This window comes from Poromitra crassiceps (genome assembly GCF_964638095.1).
Source record: "Poromitra crassiceps genome assembly, chromosome: 1".
NCBI lineage: Eukaryota > Metazoa > Chordata > Actinopteri > Beryciformes > Melamphaidae > Poromitra > Poromitra crassiceps.
Genome location: NC_139623.1, coordinates 74,319,690 through 74,332,103, shown reverse-complemented (window position 1 = coordinate 74,332,103; position 12,414 = coordinate 74,319,690). Strand labels below are relative to the sequence as shown.

The 12,414-nt window shown below is 45.5% G+C and overlaps 1 protein-coding gene across 3 annotated transcripts in view; it reads right to left on the bottom strand.

The window, feature by feature from the left end:
* Positions 1–1,680: 1,680 nt before the first annotated feature.
* The window catches only part of arfip2b (ADP-ribosylation factor interacting protein 2b), a gene marked incomplete at its 5' end in the record, with an annotated part of 30,529 nt that continues 19,795 nt past the window's right edge, over positions 1,681–12,414 (bottom strand). For 2 of the 3 annotated variants that reach the window (XM_083649696.1, XM_083649698.1), the window contains 6 exons: positions 1,681–2,310; positions 5,541–5,715; positions 6,839–6,996; positions 7,569–7,790; positions 8,525–8,640; positions 11,761–11,817. In XM_083649696.1, the coding sequence (XP_083505822.1) occupies positions 2,155–2,310; positions 5,541–5,715; positions 6,839–6,996; positions 7,569–7,790; positions 8,525–8,640; positions 11,761–11,817 (884 nt within the window). In that variant the 3' untranslated portion in view covers positions 1,681–2,154. The remainder of the gene's footprint in view (positions 2,311–5,540; positions 5,716–6,838; positions 6,997–7,568; positions 7,791–8,524; positions 8,641–11,760; positions 11,818–12,414) is intronic. The other variant, XM_083649697.1, reaches the window with a different exon arrangement.

The following is a 12,414-nucleotide window of genomic DNA, read 5'->3' as shown; positions in this document are numbered from 1 at the left end:
GGGGGGGCAGGCATCATAGTCGTCTCAGTATACAGACTGGACCACTGATGGAGGGGGCGGGCATCATCAGTTAATTACATCGTTTTCAAGTCTCTTTGGGTGAATAAAATAGAAAAAAGAAAAGAAGACCCAAAGCAGTATACAGTAGCTTTGTGAAGCTGTGGCAGTGTGTTGTAAATGGTCATTGCATATACCAGTCATATGTCAAAGACTTACAGTAGGAGTTTTCAGGTTAGGGACTGTGTGATATTTAGGTGGAGTGGGGTCAAATATGATATATTCTTTTAATCAACTGCCCTCCCTGACATTTATATTATTTTCTCTCTGCCCTTCCCCTGCATTTGTAAAAACTAAAAAAACAACAACTATCTGACCAAGTTCAGCCTATTTTAATGTCATACACAAATAAAACACCAATATGAACAGGTTCACCCTTACCTGCCTGGTGAGATAATGGTGAGAGCCCTTGGAATGAAATTGTATTCCTCCTATTCGCAGCGAGGGCGATTATCAATGTTTCATGTGCAGCTAGAAATATACTGTATGCATGGCAGATAATGGAACAGGGCTTTGGTACATCTCTTCTGTTGTTCCATTTAATTACGAGTCAATGAGACGTGGTGGCTCTAGAGTAGGCCATCTACATGGACAGGTATCACCGATATCGGTGTCATTTTTGTCAATTTATTAATACAAATCAGTATGATAGTGAAATATAGCTGATGATATTGATCGATGGTTGAAGTTTTTGTTTGTAAACTTGCCACTGTGGTTACATACCCTTTGCAACGGGCCACAACCATGTGCAAATAACAAGATAGGAGCGATGTAAGTAATCTGTGTGGATTGTCCTCCACATGTTAATGCGATAGCCACTAGCCAGCACATCTTCAGCCAACGCCTCATCGGCTGCAACCAGTTTGACAAGGTAGGGAGCAACCATTTGCGTGGGGGTGGGTGGATATAAAACATACACAGCCAAACACAATGCAAAACCAAAAATAAAATAAAAAAACGTCCTATCTCAAAATAAAATACCTTGTCTACCGCCCCCCCCCCCCCCCCCCCCCCGTACTCAAAATAAAATCAAAATGGTCGCCCCCTTTTTTTCAACCCCCCCCAACCTAAATATCGGACAATCCCTTACAATTTCAAATTTGTGGCATTTCTTATAACAGACTAAGTACTACAGTACTTACATGCCAAAACACCAGCACACATGGCCCATTCTCTTTCCTCTGCTCTACAGCAGAAGATACAGCTGACAATTGATTTGATTAACTTAGCAAATATAAAGGTGACATGATTCAAATTAAACACAAACTAGGCTAAACACAAAGTTTTGTGTTCCAGACTACAAACAATCATATCTACTTCAGGGTGAAACAGTATTTAATTTGAAATGTACATTGTTTAGAAATGTCTGAACATTCCGTTTCCAGTGTACTGCAGTTCATGTCTAGAGTTGGAAATCATAGCGCTTAAAAAAAAACGAATCTTTCTTCCTCCAGGCCATGAGTTCATTCAATACATTAGCACGTATAAGGAGGCACACTTAGGAGAATGATTAGGTTTGGAAGAGTTTTGATGTGGTGGTTGGTCATGTTTGAAACACTCTTATAGTCGTAAATGTTTTTACCGTTTTGCCCGTCCTCGTCTTTCTCTCTGTTGAGATGCTGGGGGGAGGGGGGGGGGGGGGGGTAGAACTTAATCTCAGAGCACTGGGGAGCACTTGAGGAGTACAGTGATTGCTGTTAAAGTGACTAATACAAACTCACAGAGCAAAGTTGTGTTGAGGAAAGAAAGTCAAACAATTTAGTATGAGAGAGAGAGAGAGATGAGCAGTTACTCGAGGAACAAAGGACAAGGAGAGGATCTGAGTGAAGCCCCCTAGAAGACCCCCCCCCTGGCCATTTGGTGTCCTGCTGCCTTTAGCCCACTCATCAATATATCCTGCCACCCATCCCGTCCAAACCATACACTTATGTCATATCTTCATCCACCGGGTTATATGCTCATGTCATATCTTCATCCACCTGGTTATCTGTATGCTTTTCCCCTCTGTAGTGGTCCTCTGTGAGGTGGGGGTTTTCAACAGGTAACATTGGTGGAGGTGGGACGACGAAGAGACTGGGGTCCGGCAGGCTTGCTCCCTCACTGCTCCTCTAACCAGGAGGGCTTGTCGGCCCCCGGGGGCCTCAGCTTTATGTTGAACTGCTTCAGCGTTTGCTCCAGCTGCTGCTGGTTGCCGGCAAAGTAGGCTGAGATGGCGTTGTGGAAGAGGAGGAGCTGCTTATGCATCACCTTCACCTGCGGGGAGGAGATGGGGAGCTTAGGAAGTCACTTTGTGTTTAGTAAACGGATACGCCACTTTTTCGGGAGTTTCGTTTCATTTGCCATATCCCCCCCCACGTAACCAAGGTAACACCATCCATATCCCCCCCCACGTAACCAAGGTAACACCATGCCGTTACGGTCACTGTCCGCGCAGTATACAGTGAGCTGCAGTCGTGAAGTTAGTAAGTATCACCATAGAATGGAGGCCAATGGTACACCTGTTCAAAATAACCAAAAACACACATCTAATAGTGCCAAAATACATGTTGTGCTTCGGGTACTCACCACGATGAAATATTTATCCAAATACGGAAATATTTATCCAAATGCAGAGAAATGATCTTTGTTTAAGGTAAACAGATAGCCAGAATTACTTTCTAAACATGGGCACCAGGCATGCGCGACATACAGCGCATGCGCTGTGTACAGCGGAAGCGCTCTTTACAGGCAAACAAGGAAGTAACTCGGTGTGGGGATTTACTCCGAAAATGACGTTTCACGTAACTATGGATTAATATTTCATCTCGCGAAAAACTGGCGTATCCCATTAATTAAGACTGAGGCAGAAAGTGAGGGCTTTCTATGAGTGTCATTTAACCCAGCATGTTTGAAGTGGGTTCTTTTTTCCTCTGAAACCACCTGAACATGCGGGTCTCAGTCCGATTCTGAATGAACTGTGATGCGGGTCATTAGTAGCCTGGTAAACCAGCCGGTCACGTGAACTCACATTTCATTTTGTTCTACCAGATCGTCTGGCCTCAACTCTGGGAGGGCTTTCTGCAGAAACTGCAAAGTGGACGAGCCAATCAGCAACCCGCCTCGTAGTTGACATCGTAACCGGAACGTCGCTAGTAAAACAGTAATGGCCACCTCCTTGCCTGTCCGCCTCGAGGAGTAATGTCAACGTTTGACTAGTTTAAACAGCCATAAAATTTAAAGTTATTGCAGAAACAGACTCAATAACAACAATTAAACAAGTACAGGAGTATGCAACAACAGTTTCTGGGCGGGAAATATGTTTTTGCTGTTCTCCCGAGTGGATTTGGGTTTGACTGGATCCAACACTGATTGGCTAAAGGAGTTGTCTGTCAAGGCAAGTACACGCGCCCAACTTCCGCCCACTGAAAAGACTGGGTGTAAGCTTCAGGCCAGATGGGAACGAAGAACAAAATGAAATGTGAGTTCACGTGACTGGATGGTTTATCAGGCTAGGTCATTAGGAGTGAGAACATAAGAAGCAGTCTCAAAACTCACTTTATGGGAAGAAGGAGATGGATGTTGATAATGTTGAAGACAGTGGTTACTCATGCTTGAAGAGCCTAGCTTAACAAATGAACCAAGGGCAAACGGCAATCTTGACTGGTCATATTCAGCTGTTTCTTACCAGGTATGAACAGCAGAGAAGCTAAATTACAGCAAAGAGTGCAGACAAGCCCGCCATACTTAGGATAAAGCTGCGTGGACTGGAATCAGATTTGTTTTGACTCCATCAAAATCTCTACCTTCACAGGATTACAGGCTAAACCAAACCTCTGCCAAATAAACAAGCTACTTTGAGTCCACGTGGCTTTTGTTTTACAAGCCCTGGTTTGCTTGCAAATTGAGCAGTGTGAACCTATATGAGCCAAACAGGGGCGGACTGGGATCATAATTCAGGCCGGGCATTAGATACCAAGCAGGCCAGGCTGATACGGGCCGACGCGCGTGCCGGCGTTGGGGCGTTTGAAGCTCAATTTGGGCCGTTTGAAGCCCAATTTGGGCCGTTTGAAGCCAGATTTGGGTCGTTTAAAGCCAGATTTGGGCTGTTTGAAGCCCGATTTGGGCCGTTTGAAGCCCAATTTGGGCCGTTTGAAGCCCAATTTGGGCCAAGTCCAATTTTACAATGAGATGCACCCACTTTAAACCTGAATAAAGTAATAAAACCACTAGTAAACCAGTAGGCGGCGCCTGGCCTGCTGTTCAGTGAGTGGCCTGGCCTGCAAAAAAAAAAAAAAAAATTGGCAGGCCAAGCCAGGCCACCGGGCATTTGCCCGACGTGCCCGATTATGCAGTCCGCCACTGGAGCCAAATACAAATAGTTGTAAACTTTTCAACTATGGACTGTGGGTGTGATGACAGCCTTAAGACATCAACTGGATCTGGAGAGTAGAAATGTAATATAAAGACTAGAATGACCGCACCGCGGATGTATGCCTCCGCCAACAAGTGAGCAGTCGACATCCATGTCTGTCCAGACTTTGAAATTCTGTCAAGGTGTTCCTGAGATATGGCGTTACCGAGCTTGAAAATGGCATTTGTGAGGTCACAGTGACCTTGACCTTTTGATCACCAAAATGTAATCAGTTCATCCTTGAATCAAAGTTGAGGTTTGAGGCGAATTAGATGAAATTCTGTCAAGGCGTTCCTGAGATATCACGTTAACGAGCATGAAACTAGCGGTCGTGATGTCACAGTGACCTTGAACTTTGACCACCAAAATCAAATCAGTTCATCCTTGAGTCCAAGTGGACGTTTGAGGCAAATTCAAAGAAATTCCATCAAGGCCGTCCTGAGATATCGCATTAAAGAGCTTGGAAATGGGGTTTTGTGAGGTCACAGTGACCTTGAAGTTTGACCTTTAACCACACAAATTCCGTCAAAGGGTTCTGGAAATATGGCGTTAACGAGCAAGAAACGAGCAGTCGTGAAGTCACAGTGACCTTGAACTTTGACCACCAAAATCTAATCAGTTCATCCTTGAGCCCAAGTGGACATTTGAGGCAAATTCGAAGGAATTCCATCAAGGCGTTCCTGAGATATCGCGTTAACGAGCTTGAAAATGGCATTTGAGAGGTCACAGTGACCTTGACCTTTGATCACCAAAATCGAATCAGTTCATCATTGCATCCAAGTCGCCGTTTGAGCCAAATTGGAAGAAATCCGGTCAAGGCGTTCCTGAGATATCGTGTTAACTTGGGAATGGCGTTCGTGAGGTCACAGTGACCTTGAATTTTGACCACCAAAATCTAATCAGTTCATCCTTGAGTCCAAGTCGACGTTTGAGGCAAATTTGATTAAATTCCGTCAAGGCGTTCCTCAGATATCACGTTAATGAACATCGGACAGACGTACGTACGGACAATCCAAATCCATAATGCCTCCAGCCTGGCTATCGCCGGCGGAAGCATAAAAACACAGCACGATGAAAGTGCAGGTCTACTCACCTTATTCTCCTCCAGGAACTTGAGCTTAATGATGACGTCCGAGCGGAGGCGTTCGTACTTCTCCTTATGGACCTGGTACTGTTCCTGGGCGGCATCTATACGAGCCATGGCAACTGCGTCCCTCGGACCTAGACTCAACTCCTCCAGGTCTGACCGGTAGGCATCAAACTCCAGTCTGTTGAGAACAGGAGGGATGGAAACAAGAGAATTGAAAAAGAGAAAAGGAAAAGAAATTCAAAGACCCAGAGAGAACCATTAATTATGCAGCATTGAAAGATTAAAGTCCCTGGAAACCAGAAATAATTTTTTATTATTTAGCATTTTGAGTTCATCACATCACATGAACCTATGTTAATAAGCCACCAGCCAAATTTGAACGATGATGAACGTCGCAAAGTATATAAATTTAGGTTTGACAGTCATGACAAAAGTGATGAGAATCAATTAGATTTTAGACAGTCTTTTCTCCCGCGGACTGTGTGGGCGTGTCCCGTGTGTGGGTGCAGGACTGCAGCTCCTCCGAGAGAGAGAGAGGGAGGGAAACAAACGGAGAGAGAGAAAGAAAGAGATGGTGTGTGTGTGTGTTCGCTCGTTGCTCGGCGATGAGAGGAAGATTGACTCTGCCGCTGCGAGTGAACAGCCCTACTGTGTGTGTGTCTGTGTGTGTGATTCGATTAAATCTTATGACGTGATAAGATCATGCATTTTAGCACCGCGCGCACCGCTCTCTTCAATGAGGAAGTGGAAAAACAGACCTTGTAGAAAAGTGGCGATTTTCGGGGTTAGGGTTGAAACTAATGTCTGCTACTTTCTGAGGCACACAATTACTCACATAAGACCCTAAATTTAATAGTTAGGTTTTTGTGGATTTTGGTTTCCAGGGACTTTAAATGTTAACACCAATTGTCCATTGTCACATTGGATTCAAATATTTTGTTCCTGTTTTACAGTAGTGAACTCTGAAGACTGAATATAAAATTCCCATTAACTAGCCAAGAGCAACAAACACAATCGTATCTATAGCCTAGGCCAGTGGTTCACAACCTGTGATTTTCTGAGGTGGAAGGCTACTTGGTGTAAAAAGGTTGAGAAGCACTGGCCTAGACCAAAGTAATGCCTATATTGTCTTTACATCTGCTTTATGGAAGAGGATTGTTTGTGACAGTATTTAATTTGATGGTGTTTTGTGCACGGTGACGGCAGTATTTCTGTTTGGTCTGCTTTGTTAAACCTCCTGTAAACTGGTATCCATCCAATGTGTTGGATGAAAAGAGGGAATGACCAATCCATGTGCACACCTTGCGTTCTCATACATCTTGATGGTCAGCAGGGTGTCCTCCATGGTCTTGTTGACCAGTGTGTTGATGCTGGACACAAAGAAGTTAATGGCACCGAGTAGAGTCTCGCCGTTCTTACACAGCAACTTCTGAGTCTCTGCATTGTAGCCAAACTCATCCTGTAAATGCAAGCGAGGCGTTCATGCACATTGTAATGAGAGGGCTTTGGGTTACAGTCAATGCAAGAGAGCTGGCAATTCAAATTCTTCTATTATACAATTACCTTTCAATACCCTGATATCGGGCTTCGGTAACGATACGCTCAGCTCACAATTCAATACGATTCACTGTACTGAGTTCACGATAGCGAGCTCGCGATACGATTTTATCACGTTTTTATTTTTATTTACAAAATGAGACTGCGGACAAATCATGACTGAAAAAGATTCCCTTAGACAAAAAACAAACACAAAATACTGTATTTTTTCTATATTTTCTTTAACAAATTAAAAAAATCCTTTTTATTTCTGAGGTAGGGTATAACAAACACAAACTTCGCAATGAATGCATACGTATTTAATTTTCTTTGTAAAAGAAAAACTGGGGAGAAAAGCATTATCACCGATTTGAATCATCACACATTTGTATCGATTTTTTTCTTGCGATGTATTGTTCCATCCGTAGGCTTCAGATCAATGATGAAGGGTTAAGACAAGGTTAAAGCTAAAGAAAGAGATTTTGGAGGCCTTACACGCAGCTCTGGAGACTTCTGACTGAGGTCGGCGAAGGTGTCACCCAGCGCGTGCTGCGTCTGCACCATGCTGTAGAAGTGGTTGGTCAGCGCTCGGGCCAATCGCAGCACATTCTCGTACTTCCTCTTTGTGTCCCTCAGCACCTCGATCTGGGCCTCCAGCTCCAGGTCCACCGTCCGAGAGCCGCGACCGAAACGCTCAGAGATCATCTGCTTCGTACACTGGCGGCAGAGAGGAGAGGTCAGAAGTCACAGGAGGAAAAATCCGATACGCTACAAGGGGTTGTTGTGCTCTCGACTTTTATACCATCTGGCAGCCAGTCCTGGACCAGGTAGAGAAAATGGACGCTTCAAGCATTTCAAATGTATAGATTTACCCCTCCCCCCCTCTCATATTTATTTTCATTCATCCGTTTTTGTTGTTGTTGTTGTTGTTTTGTTTTTTTTCTCTTTCTTTTCTTTTTCTTTTATGTGTCTTTGTGTACTGATATACTGCGATGTATGACATGATGTATGTGGTGTAATAGGTTAGGGGTTCTCGTGGGATGGGTTTTTGTTTAAAAGTGTCAAGTGTATTTAAATCTGTATTGTGTATTTTGTATGATATACAGAAAACGAATAAAAAAACTTTGAACAAAAAAAAAGAAGTCACAGGAGGAAGGCACGCGGAGAAAATCACTTTCACGGGTGCAAGTCCCGTCTGCGACTTGATCATAGACCATATGAGCACACGTATTTCTGAGGAGTGAGGGCAGAATATTTTCTTCAGCTTTGAGTAGGAAGGCAGACGGAGAGATGCAAGAGAGGAGGTTTTGTGTGGGAAGCATGTGATTCCAGGGGCAGAGACATAGAGCACCGTAACAGCGCTGGTGAGCAGAGTCGCCAAATAAGACTTTAAACTGATCTAAATCACTCTTTTGCAGCTTATCCAAGGTACACAAGATGACCTCAGGTACCTTGTAGGTGTTGAGACCCCATTTCTTCATGAATTCCAGTTTTTCCACAGCCACGCCTCGGTTGGCTTCGTCTGCTGTCATTGATGAGCTGCTGCTGCTGTGGTGCATGTTGGAACCTGACAGGGAGCACGTGGATGGAGCAACACATGAGCGTGCTGATAAACACAAGACACAACAGAAATAAGACCAGAACTACTGTACTTCAAATGTATTCAAATTGTGTCAGATTTCCTAAAGACAAAACTAATGATGGTTTCTGAAACATCTCTTCTACTGCATCTTCTTCTAACCCATCTCCATCACCACTAGCCTTGAAATCACTGTGATAGCATGCAGACATATGAGTTAATGAGTGAGTAAATGACAGAAAAATGCACAGAACTGAGAAGAAATGGTAAGTACCCAGAAAATCATCCCTAATGTCACAGATAGCATGGTCCTTTTTAAGGAGGTCTAATGCTAATTAGCCTCAAGAGATGTTTAGGATCGGTCCCAAATACTAGTCCTATGAATTCTGGACTAATCTAGAAACCACTGATCTTGGGATGATTTTGAATCAGTGTTTCAACTTCTTTCCCTCCCAGTGTTGCCAGATGGCAAATGTTGAATTATCGTACCAGAGGGTCAAAATTATCGTTTTTGGAGTGAAATTATCGTACGCCCCCTCCCCAGCGCGGCGCGCCTATGTCGGGGGGGCTGCGGCTGATCACAGGCTACTTTTTGGACTTGGCATGATTTTTCAACACTGTGATCTCAGCCTGCGTTGCAACAACAACAAAACACCCTGCACGTATTGGCTGCAAATATGTTATTTGAAGAGATGATTGTATAAACAGATAGAGTGATAGACGTAGGATTCGTCTAAGTGTCACAAAATGCTGAAATTATCGTACATTTGGGGGATTTTGGGATTATTGATCGTACATCGTACAGAGGTCGAAATTATCGTACAAATACGATAATTATCGTACGTCTGGCAATGCTGTTCCCTCCCTTCGTATTCATTTGATTGGCTTGCTATTTGGCGGGTGGCAGTGCTTGGTGGAACACTACCTCACCTGGCCTTCATATGCAGGTCTGTGGCAGTGGGCGGGCGGGCGGGGGATAGGGTGTGAGTGAGGGGGCGGGCGGGGGATAGGGTGTGAGTGAGGGCGGCGGGCGTTCGGGGTTTGAGAGTGTGTCAGTGAGAGGGCGGGCATTCGGGGGATAGGGTGTGAGTGAGGGGGCGGGCAGTCGGGGGATAGGGTGTGAGTGAGGGGGCGGGCGGTCGGTCGGGGGATAGGGTGTGAGTGAGGGGGCGGGCAGTCGGGGGATAGGGTGTGAGTGAGGGCGGCGGGCGTTCAGGGTTTGAGAGTGTGTCAGTGAGGGGGCGGGCATTCGGGGGATAGGGTGTGAGTGAGGGGGCGGGCAGTCGGGGGATAGGGTGTGAGTGAGGGGGCGGGCGGTCGGTCGGGGGATAGGGTGTGAGTGAGGGGGCAGGCAGTCGGGGGATAGGGTGTGAGTGAGGGGGCGGTCGGGGGATAGGGTGTGAGTGAGGGGGCGGGCGGGCGGGGGATAGGGTGTGAGTGAGGGGGCGGGCGGGGAATAGGGTGTGAGTGAGGGGGCGGGCGGGGGATAGGGTGTGAGTGAGGGGGCGGGCGGGCGGGGGATAGGGTGTGAGTGAGGGGGCGATCGGGGGATAGGGTGTGAGTGAGGGGGCGGGCGGGGGATAGGGTGTGAGTGAGGGGGCGGGCGGGGAATAGGGTGTGAGTGAGGGGGCGGGCGGGGGATAGGGTGTGAGTGAGGGGGTGGGCGGGGGATAGGGTGTGAGTGAGGGGGCGGGCGGGCGGGGGATAGGGTGTGAGTGAGGGGGCGGGCGGGGAATAGGGTGTGAGTGAGGGGGCGGGCGGGGGATAGGGTGTGAGTGAGGGGGCGGGCAGGGAATAGGGTGTGAGTGAGGGGGCGGTCGGGGGATAGGGTGTGAGTGAGGGGGCGGGCGGGGGATAGGGTGTGAGTGAGGGGGCGGGCGGGCGGGGGATAGGGTGTGAGTGAGGGTTTAGGGTAGGTATTAGTTAGGGCAGGGTGGCATTCACATTGGGGTTTGGTCAAATAGTGGCATACATTTGTTAGGATCAGGATTTTAAATGATGGTTGGTTATTTAGAGTACAAATTGTCGGTCATTGAGGCAAAACAGCCATGTATTAACGAAGAAACTAGAGGTGCATTTGCCAAATTGTATGCCAAAAATGTAATGATAATATAGGAGGGGAGCGTAGGAGGGAGATGAAAAGGGAGAGGAGGATGCTTTAGGAATGGGTAGGAGGGAGTGATGAAAGGGAGGTGGAGGACAAAGATAGACGTGTAAAAAGATCAAAGGACAATGTTTAGCGCATGACAATCAGTGAACAATCCGGACAAATGGCTAAAGAATCTGGTGAATTGCTGCACTCCATACGAAATGCTGCCTTTTGTTGAATCAATCGACTGAGTAAAATAAGAACGAAAAATATGAACAGATGACAGAATAGAAATGTCCTCTGAAGAATCTAAAAGTCTGCAGAGATTCTCCTAGTAAGCTCTCTATTTACTCAAGAAACGACATCTTCATTCGAATAAAGACATTGTGACAAACGAGAAGACAACGTTGTCTGTTTGTACCAGTTCACAGATTATTTTAGCGAGTCATTCTGGGGGGAAACAAGAACGGCCGAGAACCAATTAAAAGGAGCATCTCCAAATCCCAAGAGAAGCCAACCTGTGAGCAGATGAATAATATGGAAAACAAAGGCAAAGATAGATGGGGAAAAGGCCAAAGTACTTCCAATAAAAAGACCCAGAAGGCAACAATAAGTGTACTGCCCTTCTCTTCCCTCAAAAACACAACATTTGATGAGGGAAAAAAGGGACAGAGAAGCTCTCCCAGCAAGCTAAATCTCTAAAGACAGAAGAGCATCTTTCCAAAATAAGATATCCACATCCGTTATTTCTAAGATTTAATTAATTCATTAATAAAAACTAATTATGGTCTTTTTTTAAAGGATATCAAGTAGTAACATTTAGGGTTAGGGTTAGGGTGGCTTGATTAACCAATTATTTACAAACTGGATCACATAGATTTCAACATTCAATTAAAAGCTTTCGGTAATGATCTTCCTTCATCCCTCCTCCCCACCACCCCAAAATGGAGAGATCACATTTTGGAAATCAACTCTCCATATTGAGCTGTAACAATCAAGACAAAGATCTAAGGAGCCACCTATTCCGGTAACTGGGATCCTTTTGTTAAACCCAGAGTTGTAACACACGGCAGGACCTGACAGAGAAAGAGATATCAAGATTCAAATGGATTAGTATCAACAGTTAGTGTTCAAATTGGCAGCTGCTCTTCATTTGCAAGTCAAGTTCCCGATAATTTTCAAATGTCCCCATGCATAAAAAAAGACAAGCCAATATAAACCTGTTATTAGTTGAAGTTAGGGCTGGGACAATATACCACATTATCGTCTACCACAGTGGTTCCCAACCTTTTCCAACTCAGGGCCCACTTTTATGTCTCAAAAATGTTCGCGGCCCACCTCCGACCCCATAAATACAAAGGCCATATAATGCGTTCTCAGAGCACTTTTTTATTGAAAATTGAACATAAAGGACTGAACTGAATACAGGAGAAACATGTTGGAAGCTCCACAGTCACTAACACAGCACCTGTAACATGTTGCAACACCTTCAGTATTACAGTTTTCAAGGAGCTGTCCACACACACACACATACACACACACACGCACACACACACACACACAGACACACAGACACACACACACACACACACACACACACACACACACACACACACACACACACCAATCATTCAAGGAGCTGTCCATCAGCACCACACAGATGTCAGAAATGA